This window comes from Elephas maximus, chromosome 8 (assembly GCF_024166365.1).
Source record: "Elephas maximus indicus isolate mEleMax1 chromosome 8, mEleMax1 primary haplotype, whole genome shotgun sequence".
NCBI classification, from domain to species: domain Eukaryota; kingdom Metazoa; phylum Chordata; class Mammalia; order Proboscidea; family Elephantidae; genus Elephas; species Elephas maximus.
Window position 1 is genome coordinate 46,820,412 of NC_064826.1, and position 27,628 is coordinate 46,848,039.

Genomic DNA, 27,628 nt, shown 5'->3' on the forward strand with positions numbered 1-27,628 from the left:
GCTGTTGAGGCAGTAACATATGATCAAGAAACGATAGTATTGAAGAAAGAAGTCCAAGATGCACTGAACGCATTGGGGGAAAACAAGACTCCAGGAATTGACAGAATACCAATTGAGATGCTTCAACAAACCGAAGGGTCGGCAGTTTGAATCTGCAGGTGGTCCTTGGAAGCTCTATGGGGCAGTTCTACTCTGTCCTATAGGGTCACTGTGAGTCGGAATCAACTCGACGGCACTGGGTTTGGTTTTTTTGATTTTGGACCATGATACTTAAATAGGAAGAGAATGACTTTTCCAACAAATTCTTCTGGAACAATTGGATATCAATATGCAAAAATATTAACATCAACCCTTATTTCACATCATATACAAAAATTAACTTGAAATCAATTAAATACCTAAATGGAATAGCTAAAATTATAAAATTTCTAGAAGAAAGTATAAGAGAAAATCTTTTGACCTTGGGCTTGGCAAAGATTTCTTAGGATACAAGAAGTGTGGACAATAAAAGAAAAACAAATTATAAATTGGATTTCATCAAAATTCACAACTTTTCCTCCTAAAAAAGGCATTGCTAAGAAAATGGAAAGACTGGGAAACATATTTCCAAAATATCTCTGATAATCAACTTGTATCCAGAATATATAAAGAACTTTTACCATCTAATAATAGGAAGATAGCCTGATTTCAAATTGGGCAAAAATTTTGAACAGGTACTTTAATAAGATATACAGATGACAAGTAAGCACATGAAAAGATTCTCAATATAATTAGTCGTTATGGAAATGCAAATTAAAACTACAAGGTACCTTATATACCTAGAAGAATGGCTACCATTAAAAGTTCTGACAATACCAAGTATTGGTGAGGATATGGAGCAGTGAGAACCTTCGTATAGTGCTGGTGGGAGTGAAAAATGGTACAGCCACTTTGGAAAACAATTGGGCAATTTCTTATAAATTAAATATACACTTAGCATATGACCCAGCAATTTCAGTCCTATGTATTTACCCTAGAGAGATGAAAACACATGTTCACATTAAGACTTGTGCTCAAATGTTCATAGCAACTTTATTCATAGTAGTGCAAAACTGGAAACAAGTCAAATGTCTACCAGTTGGTCAATGGCAAATAAATTGTGGTATATTTATTCAATGGCATAGTATTCAGCAATAAAAGGAATAAAAAATGGATCCTCCATAGCAACATAGATGAACCTGAGAAACCTTATGCTAGTTGAAAGAAGCCAGATGCATCTATGATTCTGATACATGAAATTCTAGAAAAGGTAAAACTATTAATAGTTACTAGGTACTGGGGTGAGGGTAGGGGATTGACTATAAAGGGGCACGAAGGAACTTTTGGAGTGATGTAAATGTTTGTGGTAGTAATTTCACAACTGTCAATATTTGTAAAACTCATCAAATTGTACACTCAAAACTGATGAGCTTTACTACATGTAAATTGTACCTTAATAAATATGATTTTTTTTAACAGAATTCAAATTCATGAAAAAAGACCAGACTTAACCGGTCTGACAGAGACTGGAGGAACCCCCAAAACTATGGCCCTCAGGCACTCTGCTAACCCAGAACTAAAACCATTCCCAAAACCCACTTTTCAAAGATTAGATAGGCCTGTAAAACAAGAAATAACACACGTGAGGAACGTGCTTCTTAGTTCAATCAAATACATGAGACAAAATGGGCAACTCCTGTCCAAAAGCAAGAAAAGAAGGCAGGAAGGGACAGCAGCTGGACAAATGGGCATAGGGAACCTGGGGTGGAAAGGGGGCGTGTACTGTGACATTGTGGGGATTGCAACCAATGTCACAAAACAATATGTGTATAAATTTTTGAATGAGAAATTAAAAAAAACAACAGATAATTGCTTGTGATTGGCTGTTGGTTATGCTGTGCTAATTAGGAATTTGGAGACCCAAAATTTCTTAATAAAATTGTACTTAACAGAATCTAGGATCCTTTCTGAGAGTCCCTGGGTGGTACAAACAGTTAATGTGCTCCACTGCTGACTAAAAAGTTGACTGTTCAAGGCCACTCAGAGGCACCTCGGAAGAAAGGCTTGGTGATCTACTTCCAAAAAATCAGCCATTGAAAGCCCTATGCAACAACAACAATAAATTAAAATTTTTAAAAAGCCCTGTGGAGCACAGTTCTACTCTGACACACATAGTGTCACCATGAGTTGGAGTGGACTCAAGGGCAAGTGGTCCACCACCCATCTGTTGGTTTGTTGTATTGTGGTGGCTTGTGTGTTGCTATGATGCTGGTAGCTATGACACTAGTATTTCAAATACCAGCAAGGTCACCTATTGTGGACAGGTTTCAGCAGAGCTTCCGGACTGTAACAGACTAGGAGGAAAGGTCTAGAGATCTGCTTTCAAAAATTAGCTAATGAAAACCCTATGGATCACAACAGAATTACTGTTTGGTATATTACTGTAAGATGAGCCCCCTCGGTTGAAAGGCGCTCAGAATACACAGTGGCCACAACAGTGAGCTTGAGCATACCAAGGATTGTGAAGGTGGTGCAGGACCGGGCCACAATTCATTCTGTTGTACACGAGGTTGCCAGGAGTCAGAGCTGACTTGACAGCAGCTAACGACAACTACTTTCTAAAGGAAGTAGTTGTTTAAAGGTGTTTTCTAGGAGAGTCTATCGCAGTACTTTTTCTCCAAGTGGTCAATGAGATTATAATCAGCCCATTCCTCAGAAAATGTGCATGTTTTAACACCAACCTGAGGAGCGTTCAGGCCAATTAAGACTATACTTTCAGAGATTACTGCTGTTGTATGTTACTAAAGAAATGTTTCTGAACATACAGGGCATTGGAAACCCAGATGATGAGCTGTAGTGCTCTCTCCCGAGCCAGAGGCTGGCTTGTGGTATTGCCTGGCAACAACTACCACTTCTCAATGACTGGGAGAGAGGACAGGCTGAGTGGTTTCTTTGTTCATTAGTGCTGGTTAGTAAAATCACTGTCTCTTTATCTTTTATATTTTTTACCTTTTAACAGGTTTAAAGTTTTTAGATTTTGTATTTTGTTTACTTCCTGTTTTTGAAATAATATCCTATAGGCACCTTTACTGTTAAAAATAAATATTTTAAACATATGATTTATCACTGTTGACAATGCACCCCCCACCCCTACATTTCCTATCTGTCTGGGTAGATATGATTGATTCTCTTAACTGTTGTGCTTTTTTTTACAAAGGGGTGAGTTTTCCCATACGGGCTATAATTATCTGAAAATCTTTTCCCTAGTGACTTGAAAAACTCTCCTTGACATATACTTATCCCCATCCCCGTAACTATTTAGGAGTCCCTCGCTGGCACAAACAGTTAAGCATTCAACTACTAGCTAGAAGGTTCGAACCCACTTAGAGTTACTCAGAAGAAAGGCCTGGTGTTCGGCTTCTAAAAGGTCACAGTCTTGGAAACCCTATAGAGCAGTTCTACTCTGCCACATGGGGTCAGTATGAGCCCCAATCAACTGGACAGCAACCACCAATAACTATTTAGGTCTTACCTATACTCGTTTCTGTTTTAACTTAATTTTTCTGTTTTGTCTTTTCCTGTGCCAGTGACATATCCGTTTATTTTCTGTTTTAAATAGCATGTGTTAATAAAACTTGTCCATGGATTTTTGTTTTCCTAAAAATAATAATAAACATATAATTTTTTTAAAGTACTTAATTTACAATTCCCTTTTCTTATTCCCCTCCTGGGCATGAGATATTTGTTCAGGGTCATTAAGTGGTACTCTCAGGTCAGTTGTCTTGTCATTGGTCAATGACCACATTAGCTCTTCCTGAGATACGCGTCTATCTGGGACTTAGGTGTGAGTCTCCCTGCTGACGTCTTCTGACATATCTGCATGCTCATCTGGTTCTCAGCTTTCAGAGGCAGTAATCTTTTGTCACAACTTCAAGGGTTCTTGGGTGTACCAGTGCTCTCAGCCAGCCTCAACACCTCTCAACACCTCTCCCACCCATTCTGTGAACTCGCTTCAACTTTCCCCAAGTCCTTTCTGGGAAAGGAAGCACATTATCCCCTGGATAGTCTTGAATGTACAAGCTCATCTGAAAGTTCTACCATTTCCTTTCCTAGGATTTGTCCTTAGTAGGCAGGGTACTTTAGGGGCCCATGCCAATTTGTTTCTTCACCAATTCTCCTTGTTCCCTAGCTCAGAGAGAGGTTTGTTTATTTTCAATTTTAATTTCTTTCAATGTAAAGATAGGGAAACTATCATGGTAAATATTCTCCCAACTCTTACGGTTAATGTGCGAACTTTTCCCTTTAAAGGAAAGAAAGAAACTGTGTAAGGGCTACTCTTTAGGGAGAGGTAGACTAAAGTAGAAATCTTCCCAGGGCCAGGGGAAGCCTGAGAACAGGAAATACTTACGCAACAAAAAGAGAAGGCTATGAAACTTTTAGACACGAAAGAGGGAATTTTGCCTACTTCACTAATTGTCTAAGGCTGGCTCTGACCCTGACTCAGATTTCACATGTAATCTTTTAAGGATTTTTATTTAACTGTGTTGCTTCCTTTCTCCCCGCCCCAGTGCCCAGTGTTCTGTCTGTCTTATTTAAACATCACATAGCAGGTTTAAATATTCGGTCTACCAGGACTCTCACATCAAAGCTCAAAGGAGTACTCTAGGACAAATTTATGCTAGAGGGGACCCAAATCATCTTTTCCACCCTAGAGATTCCTGAAATTTGGTCCAACCCTAGGCAGACCTCTGTTTGTTTATTTGTTTCCCATTGGAATAACTTAAGACATATTATAAATGAGAGCAAAAAAACAAAGCAGTGGTGAGAGGGAGCTAACATTTATTGAGGACTGTGTACTGGACTCTGGGCTGAGACTTAACATGCCTTGTTCCATTTAATCTTCACGACAACTCTTAAAGTCATTTTGAAGTTATGAAACAGGCACTTAGAGGTTGAATATCTTGACCAACCCCATATAGGACGAGGTGGAATGAGATTCAAGCCTAAATTGGCAAACTTCATTTCCCTTACACTATGCTCTCATGGTCCAGTGATTAAGAGCTTGGCTGCTAACCAAAACAGGTCAGCAGTTTGAATCTACCAGCCGTTCCTTGGAAACCCTATGGGGCAGTCCTATAGGGTCTATGAGTTGGAATTAGCTCAATGGCAATGGATTTGGTTTTTGGCTTTATGCTGTCATCCTGCTAGACTAAGTTAAAGCCATTTTTCCCAGTCTCGCGTGAAATACCAGGAGGAGGAAGAGGGAGAAAGGAAGCTGGGTTGCTGCTGATGGGGAGCCATAATAGCCACATATTTCATGAAGTTCTTTGCTAAGGAAACAGACCTGCGTAGGCCCACGGTTCATACTGACCACAGTGTGAGGGAATGAAAGTGGTAGATGAAAGAGCAGGTTTGCAAGGTAGCTGCCTAATTAGATAAGATATAGACTATTGTAATGTTACGCATTTCCTTCTTTATATCATTTTTAAAAAATTCAAGCAAGGAGGAAAGTGAACTTTGAAAAGCATGTACATTTTCATAGCAAGACCGAGGACTTGTGAGGAGTCTAGGCTGCATTCAGACATAAAGAATCTATGCTTTACCGACCTTCTGGAAGATTGTCAGCTTCAGACCTACTTGGGCCTTTCAAACTTCCCACAGGATTTGGAACTCTTAGCTCGTGCTCACTACTACCTTGTTTGGAAACTATTAAGGAACTCTTTGAATTCCTGAAGCCTGAATGGACTTGCAGAATGACTGTAAATTATTACAGATATAAGACCAGTGTTTCTTGCCCCACTGTGTTTGTTAAGGTTTTCTTTTGGTTTGTAATTATAACAACACATTCTGTTGCCCATTGTTCTTTGTAGCTCAGTCTTACCACCTCATGAACTGCTTAATAATCACTGTTCTATAAGAATTGGCGGAAACCCTAGTGGTGTAGTGGTTATGAGTTCAGCTGCTACAACTGGACTAAACCAAAAGCAAAGAAGTTTCCTGAATAAACTGAATGCTGCGAAGGCCAGTGTAGCAGAGGCGGGGTTTGGGGACCATGGTTTCAGGGGATATCTAAGTCAATTGGCATAATAAAATCTATTAAGAAAACATTCTGCATCCCACCTTGGAGAGAGGCGTCTGGGTCTTAAATGCTAGCGAACAGCCATCTAAGATGCATCAATTGGTCTCAGCCCACCTGGATCAAAGGAGAAAGAAGAACACCAAAGACACAAGGTAATTTTGAGCCCAAGAGACAGAAAGGGCCACATACACCAGAGACTACATCATCCTGAGACCAGAAGAACTAGATGGTGCCCAGCTACAACCGATGACTGCCCTGACAGGGAACAAAACAAAAAAACCCTGAGGGAGCAGGAGAGCAGTGGGATGCAGACCCCAAATTCTCATAAGAAGCCCAGACTTAATGGTTTGACTGAGATTAGAAGGACCGCTGTGGTCATGGCCCCCAGACCTTCTGTTGGCCCAGGACAGGAACCATTCCCAAAGCCAACTCTTCAGACAGGGATTGGACTTGCCAATGGGATAGGAAAAGATGCTGGTGAAGAATGAGCTTCTTGGATCAAGTAGACACTTGAGACTATGTTGGCGTCTCCTATCTGGAGGAAAGATGAGAGGGCAGAGGGGGTTAGAAGCTGGCAGAATGGACACGAAAAGAGAGAGTGGAAGGAAGGAGCAAGCTGTCTCATTAGGGGGAGAGCAATTAGGAGTATATAGCAAAGCGTATATAAATTTTTCTATGAGAGACTGACTTGATTTGTAAACTTTCACTTAAAGCACAATAAAAATTAAAAAAAAAAAAAAAGCTCAGCTGCTAACCAAAAAGATGGCAGTTTGCATCCACCAGGGGCTCCTTGGAAACACTATGGGGCAGTTCTACTCTGTTCTATATGGTCACTATGAGTTGGAATCGACTCAATGGCAATGGATTTGGTTTTCGTTTTCTGTGAGAATTAGTGGAAATGCTTGTGGCATAGTGGTTAAGAGCTCGGCTGATAACCAAAAGATCAGTAGTTCAAATCCACCAGGTGCTCCTTGGAAACCCTAGGGGGGCAGTTCTGTTGTGTTCTATAGGGTCCCTATGAGTCAGAATTGACTTGACAGCAAGTTTGTTTTTTTTTTTTTTTTGTAAGAATTAGTCTCTAAATGATTTACACTGTGTTTTCCAGCTCTTTGCCAAAAGGATCCTATCTTAAACTGTTGGCATGACCAAAATTGAAGTCCATCAGCCTTTCTGTACCTTTGATCCTGCTTCCTGCTACTCGAGGCCAAGAAGAAAGGGCTTTGCTAAGGCCATGAAGAGAGTCCTATATGGTGTAATGGAAAAGAGTTAGAGATGTGGAGCCAGGGAACATGGGTTCAAAGAGATGCTGCTCTTTATTTCTGTGTGTTCTTGGGTACTTCATTTACACTCTCTGACCAAAAGCTTCTTCTTCTATAATATGGAGATAATATTAACTCTTATGGAACATGGTTGTTGTAAGGATTAAGTGAAATAATATGAGGAAGAGCTTTATTTAAATTATAAGTGACCCTACAAACGTTAAGTAGCTCTGGTGGCACGATGGTTAAGCATGCAACTGCTAACTGCAAGTTTGGTGGTTTGAGCCCTCCAGTAGCTGGCTCCTCAGGAGAGAAAGACCTGGCTATCTGCTCCCATAAATACTACAGCTGAGGAAACCCTATAGGGCAGTTCTACTCTGTCATATAGTGTTGCTATGAGTTGGAATCAACTCAACAGCACATAACAGCAACATACAAATGTTATTATTAGGGTGCACAGGTAAGTGATCACTGGGCAGGAGTGCAGAGTGGCAGCATGCTGCCAAGGGCAATCAGGAGGGTATGGTGAAGACAAAATCACATCTGTTATATGACAGTTCTGCCACAAGGATGATGCTTCCCATCGTGACTCTATATGTTGTTTTGTTGCTAACTGTCAAAAAGTTGTCCACCACTCATGGCGACACCATGCACAGCAGGACTGGGTAGTTGTGGTCCATAGGCTTTTCACTGACTGATTCTCAGAAGTATATCACCAGGCCTTTCATCCTAGCCTGTCTTAGTCTGGAAGCTCTGCTGAAACCTATTCAGCATCATGGCAATACACAAGCCTCCAATGACAGACGGGTGGTGATTGCTCATGAGGTGCAACCTGGGTCTGTCACATGGAAAGTGAGAATGCTACCACTGAACTACCACTCCGCCCATCCATATGTTGTACCTACTCAGAAGTGAGTAACATAGAGCTCACTTTGGCTATGTAAGTTTCTGAGAAGAAGAAAAACGCAAGAAGTTTTGAAGAGGGATAACACTTCTTGGATCTGTGTTTGGAGTGGGAAGGGAGTGGGCAGAAGGAGGCAAGAGGGTAGTGAAATGAGGAAGGAATAGGCCTAGAGCACTCTCAGCATTCTTCCATCTCCCAGGGAAGCTTATCCCATAAGATACCCTTAGGTTCTCTGTGACCCTGGGCAGGTACAAGGTTCATCACTGGTTATACATGAGCTCAATTTAAGCTTTAGCTTTCTAATACATATGAACATTTTCTTAAAGGGTAGATATACATTTGAAGCTTCCTTTTAGAGTTTTCTGCTTTGTGTATGTGAGTTTTTAATTAAAGGTAGTCCAAACCAAATTGTTACTTTAATACCTCAATTATGGGCAGATTTTGTCTGTACATACTTACTGGAGAGGTTTTCGTTTTTTTCTGTCTGAATGGGGTTTTTGCAGAATTGTTTTTTGAGAGGCTGTTTTGTTTTTTTAGGAACAGAAAGTAGTTGTGGTTTGATTTTTTGACAAAGCTATTTTCCCCCTCTTTTTAAAAACAACCTGAAATCTGTATCAATGTCTTTAAAAAAATGTTTCCAGTCTAATCTTGTCTTAGCATAATAATGAGTATTGTGTAACTGTACATTGAGTAAAAAATCTAGCGTGAATATGTGCAATAACTGTTTCTGTTGCATTTAGGACTGTCAAATTGGTAATCTCTGATGTTGTTGTTGTCATCCAGTAAATGGATCTGAAGTGAAGGTCTGCTGCATGTCAGACTAGCTGCTCAGCGTTCTGAGCCTGTCATAGTGTGGACGAGAGTCCTCTCAGGAATAACCTTAAATGTCTACTTTTAATATTATCTCCTAAAGAGTATACACGTAATCACAGAAACCAACTGACAGGATTGAGAGGCACTTGTACAACTTTAAATGTACCACAATTTTTGCAACCCTGTTTTGACATTTCTATGGTTTTTAGTATATTATGTAACTGAAAACAAACAGCAACAACAACAAAAAAATGGAAGTGTTCCAGACTTCTCCCTTCCTCCCAGAGGTCTGGCTCTGAAGTTGCTATACAAACAGCCATGAAGTTAATCTTCTATGACAGTGAGCTCCTAGGGAGCAGAGTACACAATCATGTTTCTGGGGCAGTTAGAGGAGCGCCTTTACAAAAGGAAAAGCTCAGGTCCCGTGTGGAGCCTGGAGAGCAACGTTATGTTTGATTTTACATTACACCCTGCTATTCTAAAAGGAGTAAGCCTTGCACTCGTTCAGTGATGAGTAATATCGAAAGACAACGTGGTTTCCTGCTACATCCTTCTTAAAGCAAGCATTGCCGTATTACTTTGAAGAGGTCACACCGTCTGTGTACCTTGCCCCATTCACTAGTGCTAACAGGTTCTCTGGAGCGTGTATTTGTTTTTTGCACACACTTCTTGTAACTGTCAACAAAAGTTTCCTTAACAGTTCAAATCAAAAGAAAGTGGGGATCACCTATGTTTAGCTTTAGAGAAGAGGAAGTAGTGGTGTGTCTTACAAAACAAGACATGCTCTGCAATGTTTATTGCTAAATTATCCTCTGTGAAGCTTCCTATTTTGGCTTTACTTTCTAATCCCTAGATGAAATGTGGTAATAGAGAAGTTAAGTATTTTTTCTGTGATAAGCTTTTATATAATGCTTCCTTTTTCCTTCATTGGGCTTTTGTTTCTCTGTATCAAAGCTCAGTTCATGTGCTCTTCCTTCCAGGAAGGAAATAAGACCTCTAGAAAGCCTGGTGAGACCATTTCTCCATTCTTCAGACTCCTACAGCATAGCATGGTACTGCTTCGGCTCAGGCTCTCATCCTCTAACCTTCTAGTCAGGCTGCTTCACTGCAGAATTTGCTGTGGGAATGGTGCCCCCTGGAAGTGTGCAATGCATAGCAACCCTGCTGCTGTGGGCCATGCTTTCATAGCACCTCTTGCAGTTATAGGAAACCTTGTTGGCGTAGTGGTTAAGAGCTACGGCTGCTAACCAAGAGGTCAGCAGTTCGAATCTGCCAGGCGCTCCTTGGAAACTCTATAGGGCAGTTCTACTCTGTCCTACAGGGTCGCTATGAGTCGGAATCGACTCGATGGCACTGGATTTGGTTTGGTATTGCAGTTACAGGGAGCCCTGGTGGTGCAGTAGTTGAGCATTCGACTGCTAACCGAAAGTTTGGTGATTCAAACCCACCAGCCGCTCTGCTGGAGAAAGATGTGGCGGTCTGCTTCCATAAAGATTATACCCTTGGAAATCCTATGGGGCAGTTCTGCTCTGATCTATAGGGTCACTGTAGGGTCGCTATGAGTTGGAATTGACTCAGTGGCAATGGGTTTTTTTTTTTAATTTCAGTTACAATTTTTTTTTTTAATTTATCTGTGTGATTCTTTGATTAGTGTCTTGTCCACCAATCTGTTAGCTCCCTGAGAGCGTGGATTTTGTCTGATTTTGCTCACCACTGTATCTATCCTCTGCCACTAGCATAATGGTTGGCTCCTTTCCTCCAAATTTACCCAGTTTCTAAACCATTCTTTTCATTGTCACCAGCATCTTTACAAACTCAGATTACTTCTCTTTATGAAAAATATAGTGACTCACAATACCTACAAATTAAAGTCCAAATTCCAGGCCACGAGCAACTGTAGGTAAGCCTTATCTACCTTGGTAAGAACATTGCTTTGTATTTGGTTTTATTTTACTCTGCCTTGAATGACACAGAGCTAGTTATTTCTCTGTCTTGCTTCCTCATTAGATTGTAATCACTGAGGGAAAGAACCTCATCTTTGCAGATTCTTGGTTTTCACAGAAGAACTCAATAAATATTTCCTTAATTGATTTAGTTTTTCTGGAGATACAAGTCTCTAAAACTAGAATACTTCACAGCTATGTAGTTCTTCCTACACCAGGAATATAAGGTGTTTTATAAGTATTTTCTTGTTTATATCACTGTAGCCTGAGAATATATTTTATTCCGTTGTCTTATTTACCACTATCAATTATTCAAATTGCCTACAGTAAGGTAACATTAATACAAAGGGCATTGCAGTCCTATATAACTAAGCCTTGAATATTTATTGTTTTATCTGTTAAACTTTGTTATTATTTAAACCTTTTCCTTCCTATTATTGAATTACATTAATTGGTGGTTTAGGTTTTTATTCACGTGAGTCTTTTGTATTTGCGTCTGTTGTGTTTTCTTACTTTCCCACTCACTCTGCTTTCTTTCCTAAGAGTTGAAGTTTGTCTGATAATGTCTGTCAGAACTCTGCTGTAGTGTCTTTTTATTGTTTCCCTATGTAAAATGCTTTAACTGCTTTAAAATACTCACACTGTTTTCAGGATAACAGAAATTGAAAACTTCACATAACTGAGGAAATTGTGCAAGTTCAGCAAGGTACCATCTTCTGTAGCTCAGGTTGCTGCACCATTTAAAGGTGGAGTGCTTTGAGAGGACTGCCCGAACCTAAGTTTTCAAAGTTAATGCTATCTTGATTATAAAGATTCTAAGGGCCATTAAATATATTTAAATAACTGTTGTACTATACACGGCAACATTATTTATAATAGCAGAAAACTGGAAACAACCCATGTGTCTATAAATAGGGATGCTTGAATAACTTATACTGCATCTATGCAAAGGTATGCTCTGCAGCTGTGAAAAGGAATGAGGACTATCTCTGTATATTAGTGTGGTGTTCTTCAGGATATATTATTCAGTGAAAAACAAAGTCAAAGCAGGGTAGACGATGAGTATAGTATGGTTCAATTTATCTAAAAAATGGGGGAGGGAGGAATTTCTGCATGTGTGTGTCCTAAAAGGAAAATGGAAGAATAAACTTTTAAAGAACATTTTACCTCTAAAGGAAAGGAAGGAATAGGAAAAGAGTACAGGAATAGAAGCTTTATCTCTCCAAGCATCCCTTGTTTTGTAGATTTAACTTTAGAACCATGTAAGTATTTTACATAGTTATTAAAAACAAACAGATAAATATGCTAGCCCTAAAAATCACAGGAATTTACTTAGTTGTGCATATTGTTCTACTTTTGTTTACATTTGAAATTTTTCTTAATTAAAAATTTTAAAATAACAGATGGGGTGTAATGTGCTGAAGGAAATTTTTTTCTGGAATAGTCATTAACATTTGCTATTTTTTATCCATGAAATGATTGAGTATATATATAGTTTAGCTCATGTACACAATCTAGATATATAGCCAAATTATTTCCAGCTTTCCAAAGTTTTAAACAATGAATTGTGATTGCTCCCTAGATGTAAAGTGTTGTGATGCCTTAATAACAATAGGTTCTTTTTTAAAACTGCTTTATGATATTGAAAAAAAAAAAAAAAAAGATACGCATTAAAGGAAGGAAGTCCATATATTAATGGCTGTTATCACATAAAGAAAGACAGCCAGACATTTTGTGCCTCCTGATGGGAGTAAATGCTACCACCTATCAAGTATTCTTGCATCAGGAGGATGAAAACAAGTACATGTTATAATTTATGTCTGTAGAAGAAAACTGGAGATAGCAAAGTAGAAGCCAGGAGTCAAAATGAATTATCATATTTTATCTGTGCATCTTCTTTTTGAAACAGAAAAGTTATTGTTATTCCCATTTTAGAGAAGAGGAAACAGACTCAGTGTATAAATGGCATACCTGTGGCCACTTGACTAATAAATGCAAGACCCAGAACCTACCAGGCCTTCTGGCTTCATATTTTCGAACATGTTTTCCATATTAAGGAAATCATCAAGCAGTGGCTAATCTAATAAGATACACATGGGAGGATACATATTTAACAGAAGACCTGGCCCTTAAAATTATTGCAATTTGAGTTATTTTCTCTGGCGAGAGAAGAGTGCTGGTACACTGTTCTGTTGATTGAGTGCAGATTCATACATTTCAGAGATCAAAAGAGCAGATGGTAAGAATTAGCATTCTTTAATGCAGTGGAGACACCTTACAAGCTCTCTGTCTCCCAGAAGGGCAGCCATCCCACTACCATCAAAATGGACTAGTGGAGACCTTGCAACCAATGCAGAGGACCTTTTAGAAACTGCTGTGGGACTACTTGAATACATGAGCAAATCAATGGCCAGTATGCTATATATTGCACAGGTGTGTGACCTGTGCAGTCAGTCACACAGGGCCCTGCTCTCAGAGGGACCCTACACTTGAAATTCTTAATAATTTTATCTTTGAACTCATATTTTGTAAGTGAAGTCTGATAGGACAATTGAGCATGTACATGAGAAGCAGAAATAGGCCAGGTGGCAGTGTGCACATGTGCAGGCCTGAGCCTGTGGCCAAGGCAGGCAGCACAAGTATTGAGCAGTTGGCATGGTGGCCTGGTATGCAGACCTCAGGGCAGTTTGGGGCACCATGAGATCCCAAGGCAGCAGGCCAGGACATGGATCCAGATCAGTGGCAGTAACAGTGGCAATAGTAGCAGAAGCTGTGTGACAACAGAAGTAGTGGGGCAGCCTCAGCAGCCACTGTCTCAGGAGAAAGAAGGGGCCCTGCATGGAGACAGCTCTGGGACTCACAGTGGGAGGCCGGTCCTTGAAAGCCTGTCCCTGTGGCATCTGCACAGATATTAACTCTCCAGCCTGAGCATCGAGACAGGAACTGTTGTTGCTCGTACAGTAAACTTTGTCAGTAAAGTATTAAAAAATAAGAGCAAACACGTGGATATTGCAATAGAGCATATCAGGGAGTTGTTAGAATTCTTCAAAGAGTTTAAAATCACTAGTTTTGAAACCTGCTGCAACATTGCAAATCAAATATCCACAGGCTTAGAAATAGAAATTAAATTTAGAGATCATTGCATTTGGCAGAAAGAACGCTATTTTCGTATGAAGCTTTGAATGATCCAAGTATTAGTAAGGATGACAAAAAATTGCATTTTATAATTGAAGACACAGTGATAGAATGCATAAACAGAGGTTTCGAATTATAGTCGTTCCTCACTGTCCATGGGGGTTTGGTTCCAGGACCCCCGCAGATACCAAAATCCAAGGATGCTCAAGTCTCTTATATGAAATGGTGTAGTATTATTTGCATATAACCTATGCACATCCTCCCATATACTTTAAATCATCTCTAGATGATCTATAATACCTAATACAGTGCAAATGCTATGTAAATCATTGTTTCATCATAAGTGAAGACCTGCTCTGGAAGGTAGCCTGTCTCTTCTATGAGTTTCTTCAGCTTTTCTGGGAACACTGATGCTGTCTGGGCGTCAGCTGATGAGATTTGCATGTGATCTTGAAGTTCTGGAGGTTGTGGTGGTTTACATAGCTAACCAGCCATCTGTTACTAGCCTTGAACTCCTTCCTCTTCTCTGCTCAACCTCCTCACACTTAGCCTTTGAAGGATTGTTTTGACCACTTAATTGCTTTGTAGGAGCCATTTTTTCACACAAACAAAGGGTGCACACAACACAAGTAGTGAACAAACGAGACCCGAGGAGAACAATGCTCAAACGACAAGTGCTGGAGAGAGAATGAGGATCTGTGAAATCGTGGGAGGCTACAGCAGGGGATGCCTACACATCACCTCATTCTCATGGATTCAGCATAGTGCTCACTTTCCACAAATTCAAGTTTTGCTTTTTGGAACTTTCTTTTTTTTCTTTCAATCCGCAGTTGGTTGAATACCACAGAGTCAGAGGGACAGCTTGTCGCTACAAGCCGTAGAGCACTATTTGAGTTCTTGCACAACCTCTACAAATTACAGGAAATGTCAGAGGAAACTTTAAAATTAATGTTGAATAAATTTACATTAAAATTAATTGACACTTGAATAAAATTGATTTGTATGAAGAGTTAAATCTTTTTAAAAAGATTGTTCCATGAGAATCATTAAATCTAAATATATTCTGAAATAATTTATTATAAATTTATCCAAATGTTATCATAGCTTATAAAACACTTTAACCGTTCTAGCAATAGATGTATCTGTAGAAAAATTCTTCTCCAAATTAAAAATTCGCAAAAATTATTTGCAATCTTGCATTTGCTTAGAGCAATGACCATTATTTTCAGCTAAACCAATTGAAAATGAGGTTGCCAAAAGTATAAATTTTGATGACTTAATAAATGAATTTGCAGAAAAGAGAGCCAAAAAAAAATCTTATGATCAAACAAGATATCACATTAGTAAAGTTATTTATTGTATTATATAAAATTATAACACCAAAAAATTAATTTTCTTGTAATTTGTAAGTTTATGTTGTTAGTCATGTATTGCTATTACTCTTATATTTATAAGTAATAAATTTTTTTTTTTTCCTTGCTCCTTAAACAAAAACCTACCAGCCCCACTGCCATCGTGTCGATTCCGACTCATAGTGATCCCATAGGGTTTCTGAGGCTGTAAATCTCTACAGAAACAGACTGCCACATCTTTCTCTCAAAGAGCCACTGGTAGTTTTGAACCAACAACCTTTGGGTTAGCAGTCAATCACTTTAACCACTGTGCAACCAGGGCTCTCTTTAAACAAAGGGCCCTCCATTTTCATCTTGCTCTGGGCCCTGCAAATTATGTAGCTGACCCTGTCAATATGATTTGGGGAAGAAGAAACATTTTTGAAGCTATTATTAGCAGTTTCCCACAGTAATCACAGAAGAACTTCAGTTTTGCTCTCATGAGACTTTGGTTTGGGGCAAACTAACTTTCCAATAAGGAGTGAATAAATTATTGTTACTTCACTGACCTAAAATTAAACATTTTAATTCTGAAAAATCAAGCAAATTATTTTCAATTGCAATTTTTTTTTTCTTTTTTAAACATTAGAAGACTAGAAGAACTTGGTTGTTCCCTTGGCAAATATTTTTAAGGGTTCTGTGTACTATTTGCTAGGTGTTAAGTTACAGAGATAAATAAGATACCCTGCCTGTTCTCAGGACTCTAATAAGGGAGACAATATAAAAATAGAAATCACATTATATTAAGGGCAATGAGAGAAGTACGTACAAGATATAGATTTTAAAGGTATCAGAAAGGAAAGGATGATTAACCTGATGGGATAGCTGGAGAGGTTCCTGCCTACTTGTTTAATAAATGTTTAGGTTAATACTGGCTTGCATTCTCAGTGTAATCCTTTTGTTCCTTGCACTCAAATGACGATAAGAGTCTGTAACCTGTGATCAGAAGCTCACCATTCCTACCACTGCTGCAACCATTGCTGAATAGAACTTGCTGTTTCATTGTTTCCCTAGACTTGGCTCCACAGAGAACTTGCTGTTTCATTGTTTCCCTAGACTTGGCTCCACAGGAGCCTGCTCCTACCCCTCTCACCTTGCAGATGCCCATACCACAGCCTGGCTGTTAATTTTATTTACCAAAATTAATTTGCATTAATTCTATGTTACATTTTAAGGGTGAAGTTTATATTCATTGTATTCATAGTAAGAGTAATTGAGTGCCTACCACAATACTCAGTGAACAAAACTAGAATTCTGTCCTCACGGAGCTTACATTCAAATTATATGATTTATTTTCCGATTAATGCCAAAAACAGCCTCTTTTTTAAGATTAGAATTATGGCTTCGAATCTAGTAATAGAGAACATCTTTACAGCAAAGCAACCTTTTCAAATAACGTGATTACAAGTAGCTTTACTGACGCCTAGCTTCATTGGAAAATAACTATTCCAGTTGAGTTTTGCTCACTTTAATGTTTTTCCATTGCTTTCACTTTGTAAGTGAAAACACTCCTAAATGGCTAAATATGGAATGATTTCATTTTAGAATTGTGAGAAATGGGAGACAGTAGTACAGACACAGAACAAGAAGAGGAAGAGAAGAAGGATGTAAAGGATCAAGAAGACCCTATTTATGCCGTAGCACCCACAACTAACTTTCGAGATGAGCGGTCTGTTGATTTATCTACGACTCCAGCTTTCCTTTTTCTGCATGAGGTAATCTCTTTGTATGTATTACTACAATAAGACCTGAGTCATCATCATATACTTAAAAATTCAGATGGAGCTATTTATCAAAATCATTTATTACATATATTTTATAGGCATTTGAACCACTTTAAAACAAAAGTGTCCCTACCCTCTTTTCTAAGAGGTTGTCCTTTAATCCTGGAACAATGCAGCAGAGTAGGTTCCGATACTTTTATCATATGATAAACATTTGCACTTGTGCAGCCAGGTAAGTCTATTTCATGGGTTGATAAATGAAGTAAAAGAGGAAATTTATTGCATCATAAACTGTGCTTCAATAAAATGAGGATAAAAGATTTTGTCAGGTAATGATAGAAAGAATATACATTTGCCACTAAAGATAGTTACAATGGAGTAAGCACTGAAATTTTCTATTTCCCATCATTAGAGAAGCAAAAAGAGGAAAATGATAAGTTATATATTCTCATTGCCTGATTTTTAAAAAGATGAACATTTAGAACATGCCTATGTATTTTTTTTTAAATAACTGACCTCATATGCAACTGTTTGTCATGCTTGAGCTATATATAGCATACCTCTAAATATTTTTAAGTGAATAGGGTTCTCTATTTCTGCTAAAAATCTATCATATGTCCAGCTTTGCAATAGAGTTTCTACTTCTACACCACTCTCCTTAATAATTTCAATCAAATCAAAATAATCCAGAGTTTAATGATTTATTTCTGCAAAATACATACTAACAATAAAAAAATTATATTGAAGTTTTTTAAGCCAAAGATAAAAGTTTGTTTTATGACATCAAAGGTGAACTTAGAACAACTTCTAGTGCATGTTGATTCTCAGTGTAACAATTTATTAAATCTTTCATGAGCTCTCAACACACATGAATGCAAAAATTATGGTTATTAACCAATGGGCATGACCAGCCCCTGATAAAGTGAATGTGGAAGAACCTGCAATTATAGTCAGATAACTGTCTCACCTACCCTTTCAACATTGGTAATTTTATTACCGTTGTCAACATTGGTAGTCTTACTGCATGAGAACTGTTTCCTACACCAGCAAAATTTGGCAGGACAAAGCATTGATTTAGACAACTTCAGGGAGCCCTTTCATTTTCATAATACATTCCACTAGGATATTGTTATTAATAGACATCTATAGCATTACTTTCTAAATTGTTTCAACATTCCTCCAAGTTTTGAGTCTTATAAGCCTTTTTAACCCTACTTTATACAAAGTTGCCCTCCTTCAGCTGACTAAACAGCAGCTGTAGCCACAGAACACCAAGAGTTCCGATGCAAACTGAAAGAAACAATCAGAAATCCACTTCTAGAGGTCCAGATGCTTGGTATCACATTGATGCAACCAGAAGCCTCTTGCAGTGTTTATTGTTATTAGTGCTCATCTCACAACTGGCTTAGTGCTACTGAGTTGAAAAAGATAGATGTCCCGTTTTCATCTAGTATTACTTGCCGTCGAGTTGATTCTGACTCGTAGCGACCCCATGGGGTTTCCAAGGCTGTGAGTCTCTGTGGAAGCAGACTGCCACGTCTTCCTTCACCAGAGCTGCTGGCAGTTTCAAACTGCCGGCCTTTCAGTTAGTAGTCAATCACTTTAACCACTGTGCCACCAGGCCATGTGGACCAAAACCAAACCCACTGCTGTCGAGTCAATTCTGACTCATAGTGATTTGGGTCCAACCTGCTATTATTATCTAATTGTTCACTTAGGCCATCACATTTTACTGTTCGCGCTGGTTTCCCTCAGCAGAGACTTTCCCCTATTCAGAGGTAATAAACTCAAATGCCTAAGGAAACTGGCCGATATCCTGAATGCATGCTGTAAGATCATGGCTGTACATAAACCTGCCTGATCACATTGCCTCTTAAAAGACTGTGCTATATAAGCTAAAAGACTGAAAAAAGGAAAGAAAAAAAAAAAAAACCACTAACAAAAACTTTCATGGGCCACTCTTTCAAGCCCCTACATCTGTTTGTAATCTTTCAGAGCTCGGCTTAGGTCCCATGTCTTTAGGGAAACTTTGCCTGAGCAGTCAGCCCACGGAGATTTTTCCCACCTCTCTACTCTTCCAGCATTTGTAGGCTGTACTGGTTACTTGGTACTTAGTCATTAGCAGATATTTATTGACTACCTCTTCACAAAATATTTTGCATAGAAAATTTAGGATTCTCCACTGATATATGATCACATTAAGCAATAAGATCTAACAGGGCAGTAACTATATGGTGTTAACTGACACTTTGGGATAAACGTTCAAAGTGATGCTTGGGAACTAAGCCACAGGACTCCCATCAATATACTGTGTGGGTTAATGTTGGACACCTGCTCCCCAGCTCTGCCATTACTGCCTGACTGTGAGGCCTGGAACTTCGCAAATTTTTCTTGTTCCATTGAAAATTTGGCCCTGCTTCCATTTTCTTTTTCTCTTAAAATTTTTGTTAAGTTATAATGTATACACAGTAAAATTTTCCAAGTTCCTTCTGTGTGTGTTTTTTTTTTTAAGAAAATCCATTCATTCAAGGAATAGTTTGTGCACCTCTTTCTTCAAAGCATGATGTTAGTTGCTGTCACACATGCAGGGGCAATATAAGTTATAGCTTTCATGGTATTCCCCAAGTTAGGATTCCTACTTCACTCTTTCCATATGTGGTTATGTGAAGTAGTACCGATTTATAAATGTGACTTCAGCTGTCTAGTACCAGAGTGTCAAATGTTGAACTTCTGCAGTACTTGGAAGCCATAGAACCATTCTTGTCTTAATGTCAAGAGCCAGAATCAAAACATGAAGTAATTTGGCATAAGTGTTTTGGCTCTATTCTTTTCACCAAGAGCCAGTCAGCTCCTCCCTTCTCTTCATTTCATGAAGACAGTTGCACCAATTGTTGTTAGGCCTTTGACCTCCCTTAGCCAAGGGGTAGAGAAAAGGAAGTGCAGGGATATTTGGGAGGTGCAAGGGAAAGTTAGAAATAGGAGGAAACACTAAGGAAGTAAAAGTGTGAGTTGGAATAGAATACAGAATTCTGTAAAAGTGGAATGTGGGTGTATACAAGCAATTGTGAGTGAGTAGATAAAGATGGACTAGGTTTGTGGATGCATGGCCTTTTCACTGAGACAGCTTATATTTAAAACTGAACTGTTGGACTTCTTACAAAATGTGTAATAAATAGCAGTATTTGTATCCAAGTTTTAAGTTGCATGTCAAATTTGGCCAAATTAAGATGTCAAGAAGATTTTGAAGGGAAATAGGGGACGTTAAGTGTTAATTCATTTAACAGATATTTATGTAACACCCACTATGTGCCAGGTGCTGTTCTAAGTAATGTCGTTTATCATTATTATTAAAGCTACTGAAACCAAATGTATCCCATCAACTCCTCCTTTGTTTTGTGTGTTGCATTGTTCTAGACACCATGCAGATTCATGGATAAAAAACATATAAAAAGTTCCTATTCTTTAGGAAACCCTGGTGGCATAGTGGTTAAGAGCTACAGCTGCTAACCAAAAGGTTGGTAGTTCAAATCCACTAGGTGCTCCTTGGAAACCCGATGGGGCAGTTCTACTCTGTCCTATAGGGTCACTATGAGTCGGAATCGACTTTAAGGCAACAGGTTTGGATTTTTTTTTTTTTTTTGATCCTTTAGAAGTTTAATTTGGGGAAAAGAAACTTGAAATATTAAATGTCAACAAAAGGCATATGGTTGTGGACCTGGAAGGTGCAAACAATGTTATTCAGACTGAAAGGGAGGAACAATCACTATGGACTGAGGTGATGCAGAAAAGACTCTTGGGGGGCAGTAGAGCATATGAGTTGGAATCAACTCGACGGCAATGGATTTGGTTTTTGGTTTGGTTTAGGGCATTTGTTGTTAATTTCCCTCACCTTGGCTCAGACACATGGCAACCTCATGTACAGCAGAAAGAAACATTGTTCAGTTGTGTGCTACCTTCATGATTGTGGGTATGCTCGAGTCCATTGTTGCAGCCATTGTGAGTTTTGAGTGCCTTCCAGCCTAACAGGCTTATCTTCCAACGCTATACCGGACAATATTCTGTTGTGATCCATAGGGCTTTCATTGGCTAATTTTCAGAAGTAGGTTGCCAGGCTATTCTTCCTAGTCTTAGTGTGGAAGCTCCACTGTAACCTGTCCCCCATGGCTGACCCTGCTGGTATTTGAAATACTGGTGGTATAGCTTCCAGCATCATAGCAACTGTGGTGTAAGCTACCACAGTATGACAAACTGACAGATGGATGGTAGAGTAGGACATGAAAGGGGATATTTCATCCATATCCATGGTTTCTACTTTGAACCTACGCTTCTGTCCTTAAGCCTTGCCCACACCCATGTACGCATATACCTATAATATCTTCACCTGGATGATCCCAGCATACCTTAAACATGCTCGGAACTAAATTCATTATTCTTCTCTCAAACCTAATTGTCCTCCTGTATTCTTTCACTTGGTTCTCTCCCTTCTCCTACCACATCACCAGTTAGGATGCCATTTCAGTGACCAAGGTAAGATGTAAAGAGAGACTGAACCAAGGCAGTGGCAATAGGAAAAAAAGGAGAGATTATACATAGGAGAGATATTAAGGAAGTAAAAAATGCTGGACTTAGTATCTGAGTGGATGGGAGTTGAGGCAGTGGGTAGAGTAAAATGACGTTTGGGTTTCTGACTTAAGAAATTGGCTGGATGATGATAACACAAGTATAGAGAATACAGAAGAAGCAACAGGTCTTAGGATAATGTCCAGTAAGTGGATCTGGAGCTTACCGGAGAAGTCCTTAGGCTGGAAATGTCAATATAGTAGGTTCTTGATAATATTCAGATTACTTTCTGAAAGGGCTGCAACTTATTACTTATATATATTTAACAGCATAGCCTACCATTCTGTATTTATAAAAACATGTTGCCATCTTTTTACCTAATTCCATACCTTTAAAGTTATCTCTATTACTGAGTTATTCACACAGACAAAAGATACTTACTTCTTATACATTTGGTTTTTGTAAGGGTGGTACCAGATAGTAAATTAATTTTGAAATTTTTTTAATAAAAATCTTAAATTACTAAAAATATTGGTGCTTTGCTTATGCGACTAAACATTCGTTCATTTTCTAGTTTGGACTTGCTATAGAGTTACTGGAGAATTTCTTGTGGTGATCCCTAATAAAATTTCAAATATTTTTCAAGAAATTAAAATATCTTCTATTTCTTTAACATATTAATTAGCTAATAAACTAACTGGTTACAAAGATGAAAGGGCAAGATTCCCACGTTAAGGAGCTTACAGTGAAAGTAGTTTCACGTATGTAATTCAATTTTCGTAGTGATTCCATAAGGAGTAGGACACAGCTAGGCAGATGCAGAGCCAGTAGTGAAACCTAGCCTCCTGTCTCCTATTTTAGCAAACATTTTACTTAATAGCCCTCAAGCCAACATTTAAACACCACTATTTTAGAATTTTATGAATTGGCTTTTTAAACAAACTCTGTGGTCAAACAAAAAATAAAGTAAATCTTTGATGCTATTATTTATATGTTCCTCTATCCTTTTCTTAGCTATCACACCTCACTAATTGCTGTACTTCGAAGATATGCATTTTTATAACCTAAATGTCTTTGTAAAATTTTTCAACAAATCATGCTATCATTGGCATGTTTTCACTTTTCCTTTGGACATCCAGGCAGCCTTGCAAGAATAATTTTTCAAGATTTATTTGGTTGTCAAGGAGCTTTAAACAGACTGATAGTTTATTAAACAATATAGATTCCATTTTTTAATAAATAATTTTTCACTCTAAAATACAATATATATATATGTATACTCACACCCACACACACACACACACCACAAGTGGGGAGCATCTGCAAATAAAGTAAACTCCCATATGGGAGAAGACCTTAGGATGTGCCTTGCAAGAATAATTTTTCAAGATTTTATTTGTCTGTCAAGGAACTTTAAACAGAGTTTATTAAACAATATAGTTTCCATTTTTCCCCATATTTTTTCACTATGAAATTATATATAAAAAAGAAAACAAAAAAAATATTACATAATATTATATAATTATATATTATATAATGAAATTATATATAGTGAGATAGATGGATATACATACACATATATATACATATTTTTTTGCCAATACAGGCAATATTCCACTTGCCAAAGTAGACTGCAGAAGAATTCAGGTAAGAGAAAAGAAAGGCCCCGTGTTAGGGTGCCCTTATTCTTTGCACCTTCAGAATAATAAACATGAAGATTAGTTCTAATGAGAGTCCGGGGTGTTGTCAGAAAAACCTTGCTTTCTGAACAGGCCATGATTAGTGGCAAATGAGAGTCAAAAGAGTGTTGAAAATTGGGGACAAAAAGGAATTGGGGTTTCATTGCTTCTTGTGTTTGATTTTCTTTCTTTACTGTTTCTATAAAGCTTTACTGAGCATCTACCATATACCAGACCTAGAATTAGGAACCAGAGGAAAATGTAGCAATGGCCCGCCCCTCAGCAAGTTTTTGTTGCGTCTGGTATATATGTTTGTACAGTGGCAACAGAAAGGAGATACCAGCAGCAAATTTAGAACCCAATGCCGTCTTCTGAGGCAAAGTTATCTTCTGAGGTAGAAGTTCTTTACATATTTCTAGACTGTACCTACCTAAGAGGTGGAGGCAAACAGGTATACCTGGGTGGCATCAGAAACGTGAAATAAGAGAGCACAAGACTTACCCGTCATCAAACCTCAGATTAAGAAGACAGGAATTTTGCCATCTATAAAGGCTACCACTGAGAATAACAAAACCAAACCAAACCCGTTGCCATCCAGTGAATTCTGACTCACAGCGACCTTACAGGATGCTGTAGAGCTGCCCCATAGTGTTTCCAAGGAGTGGCTAGTGGATTCAAACTGCTGACCTTTTGGTTAGCAGCTGTAGCTCTTAACTACTGTGTTGCTGAGAATAAAAAAAATAGATAGGCTCAAATTACCTTAAATCTTAATAGTTTTGGGGGAAAAAAATCTGACAGGCGTGGTGGTTCTAGCTCTTCATGAAGCAGCTGTGTAAACTTCAATAAGTCATTCAAGTTCTTTGAACCTGAGTTCTGTGCTCTCCCCTTTACACCTACTTCAATCCCACCCCCCACTCTCCAGGCCCCCCTGAGGCACCACTAGGGAAACCCCATGCTCTCTACAGAGAACTTGTACACTAAATAAAACTGGGCCTTCTTGGTCCCACCTTAACGCCCATCTTAGCACAGCCAAAAGGAAACACAAATCTGCCTCCAGAAGTCCTCAGTGAACAACATGGCTTACTAACGGTTCCTTTAGAACTAGAAGAGGGAGCTCCACAGTGCATCATGCAGCAAATCTTCCTAAAATTCTTTATCACAGCAGATGCCACTCCTACACCCCTTCTCCTCCTCTCTTTTAAAACTCCTCTAGAAACTTGTCTTCCCACCTGTTTTGTTTTTTTCCCCCCTTCTGTGTGTCCACTCATCTTCTCCTTGATATCTTTGGCTACTTGGTTACTTTGTAAAACAGCATTCAGGGTTCCTTCCAATTTTCCTTTCCACCCAGTACTACAACACAACATCCCCTCAGAGGCCCAAAAAACAGAACTGAGTGATTAGTAGGTGGCAGGGGAGATTGTAGATTTTTAGATTTGAATTTTTCTTTGCCTTATCATAGGGATTAAATACTACCTCCTTAACCTACGGTCAGTCCTCCATTCTTTTCTCCCCTTTTATACTGTTCCCTCCTACGTACTCCATGTTCCAGCCAAATAAGATGTGTAACCGTTTACCTAATCAGCTCCCAGTTTACCGATGACTTTGCTCATTCTACCTGGTCCAGTAGCATTTTTGTGCTTCAGAATTCTACCTGCCTTTCAAGAACAGCTCAATGCCACCTTCCCTTAAAGCATGCCACTTCCTGACAAAAGGAACCTTCTTCTGTAACCTCCCCATGTAGCGCTTGTGCTTACCTTATGTCCTTATGATTTTCTTTTCTGTTTTTTAAGCTAATCTATAGTAGCTTCTAAGAACTTTGAGAGTAGGAGGTACCTGGCATTCATCTTGATATTTTTTGCAAATTCTTATATAACTGACTGTCTTGTGTAGTGCAGCCAAGGTTTTCAAAAGAGTGAAGGTACATGGCAATTAGTAAAACCCTCCATTGAAGTAAGCATGTTACTGAAACACAGTAGGCAAACTGAAAAACGAGAAATTTCTTTCAAGTTTCTGAATTTTTCACATGAAGTCAGGCCTAAGCTGTCAGAGATTTCAGTGTTTAAAGTTAGAGATATCATACCAAGTCAGAACCAACCATACATCTATTCCAATTTTATTTTGCAAGCTGAACCCCCAAAGTAATATGCAGTGGGAAAGCAATGCTTTTCAAATGCTTTTTGGAAAAAAAAATCTTTTATTTAAGTGAAATCAAAGATGTAGTCCCCCCACCCCCCACCCGCAAAAAAGCACCCTTATTCCGGGTGAGCAGTGTTTCACACATCAGACTTTTTCCTGGCATCTTTCCCAACACCACTCCTTTTGGCAGTCCTAAAATATATCTGCAGAACTTTAGGGTCTCTAGGGATACAATTTGAAAAAGCCTATTCTAGCAGTTCAGTGTGTTAAATGCCAAACCTGCATTCATCAAGAATCTTTCATGTCGACCTTCCACAATTATGCTATCAGGGCCTCTGTAGATTTCTAATAGTTGGCTTGTTCAGGTAAGAACAAAAATTTTACAAAATATTTTGTTGTTGTTATTTATCGGTGAGTCTATTCCTAATCACGGTGACCCCATGTATGCAGAGTAGAACAGGCTAGGATCTTTCAGAAGCAGATGCTCAGGCCTGTATTTTGAGGCATCTCTGGGTGGGTTCGAACCGCCAAACTTCTGGCTAGTAGTTGAGCACTTAATTGTTTGCAACACCCAGGGACTGCTTACAAAATATAGTCTAGGGATAAAAATGTATCCCAGCATCAATACCATTCATTTATAAATGATATTCACATTTTAAAACAATGATTTTATTAAACAAATGAAAATAAAAACTTTGCTATTTATTTACATAAGAAATATTTTGGCTTCCAAATAACTTACAAAGTGCTCTGTACTTAAGCAGAATTTGTTTATCAGTAAATTCTGCCATGGTAACCATGGGAGTAAAATAGTGTTTGGAGAGCATAGAAACTTGTTTGTCTTTTCTGTCAGAGTTGTTATAAATTCTGACTTAGGTGCCAGAAGAAAATAACAAATTTTAAACAGAAGGTTAAGTAGGGACATTAATACAGTTGAAAATTTATTAATTTTTGAAGTATCTCCTATCAGCAAAGTATTATGGAGTTATTTTGATAAGATACAAAGCAAAATGTTTCACCTTAAACTAAAATTTAATTAGAATCATTTTTCCACTCTATAGATTTATATAGAAAGTCAAAACAGGGTGATACTGAGGTTTATTGTATATATATTTTAACTTATGGAAAATTAGCCCACTTCAAGAATGCCAAGAAAGCTGGAAATAGCTACAGGTCCACACATGATATATGATTTGTAGGGCTGAGAGATTTTTTTTTTCAGGGAAGACCATTAATGAAGCTTATTGCTGCATTAATCACCCCAAACAGAGATAACGTTGGAAATGCTTCTAGGAAAGTGGCCAGAGCATGATTGGCACTCAGCAAGTGTCAGCTGCTTATCTTTATTAGTGTGTAGAAGCAAGATATCCCCAAATGTGGTGAATTCGAAACAAAAATTACAACAGGTTACTTAGATTGACTGAAAAAAATCATGGTATTTCCTTTTCTGAATGGGAAATAAAAGTAAGCAAATCATTTTGTGGACCCTTCTTTGATAAACTTTCACACCATAAGCACAATTTGCTTGTCTCTTGTAGAAGGTGACAAAGTCAATTTCCAGAGAAAGAAAACGAATAAGTTTTCAGATCCCATGTGATCCAAAATAAGCTGAACATTTGTACAAGACCTTCTGTAATAGAGAAGCAGTTCGTTTTAAACAGTAGCATTCTCATTAATTACTCAGAGATGAGTCGGACTTGACCTGACGGCAGTGGGTTTAATCTTGAATACTAGAGATTAAACTCAGATTTTGAGCTTAAAAAGTTATTATTTTCAAAAAGCCTTATTCAAAATACTTTGAGAAGCATATAGCACCATGGCATGCTCATAGGAGGCAAATAGTAAAAAAAAAATTGGATTTAGGTAATGAATATAAAAACCAGTTATCTTTGAGGTGCTAAGACAAAAAAGGCTGATATATACTTTTTAAATTTTTTCTTTTTCGTTCAGAAGTAGATTTCAGACTTCTTTCAGAAGAAGAGTATAG

The 27,628-nt window shown here is 38.3% G+C and overlaps 1 protein-coding gene and 1 non-coding gene across 4 annotated transcripts in view; both read left to right on the forward strand.

Moving 5' to 3' along the window:
* Positions 1 to 27,628, forward strand: part of CCDC146 (coiled-coil domain containing 146) — a 177,164-nt gene that overhangs the window by 10,824 nt on the left and 138,712 nt on the right. For 2 of the 3 annotated variants that reach the window (XM_049893077.1, XM_049893079.1), the window contains exon 2: positions 17,088 to 17,257. In XM_049893077.1, coding sequence (XP_049749034.1) covers positions 17,099 to 17,257 — 159 coding nt within the window. In that variant the 5' untranslated portion in view covers positions 17,088 to 17,098. Of the gene's footprint in view, positions 1 to 2,251; positions 2,987 to 17,087; positions 17,258 to 27,628 lie in introns of those variants that run through there. The other variant, XM_049893078.1, reaches the window with a different exon arrangement.
* Positions 2,782 to 2,966, forward strand: LOC126082296 (small nucleolar RNA U3). The gene has a single exon (XR_007518533.1). It is a non-coding gene; the product is annotated as a small nucleolar RNA U3 (small nucleolar RNA).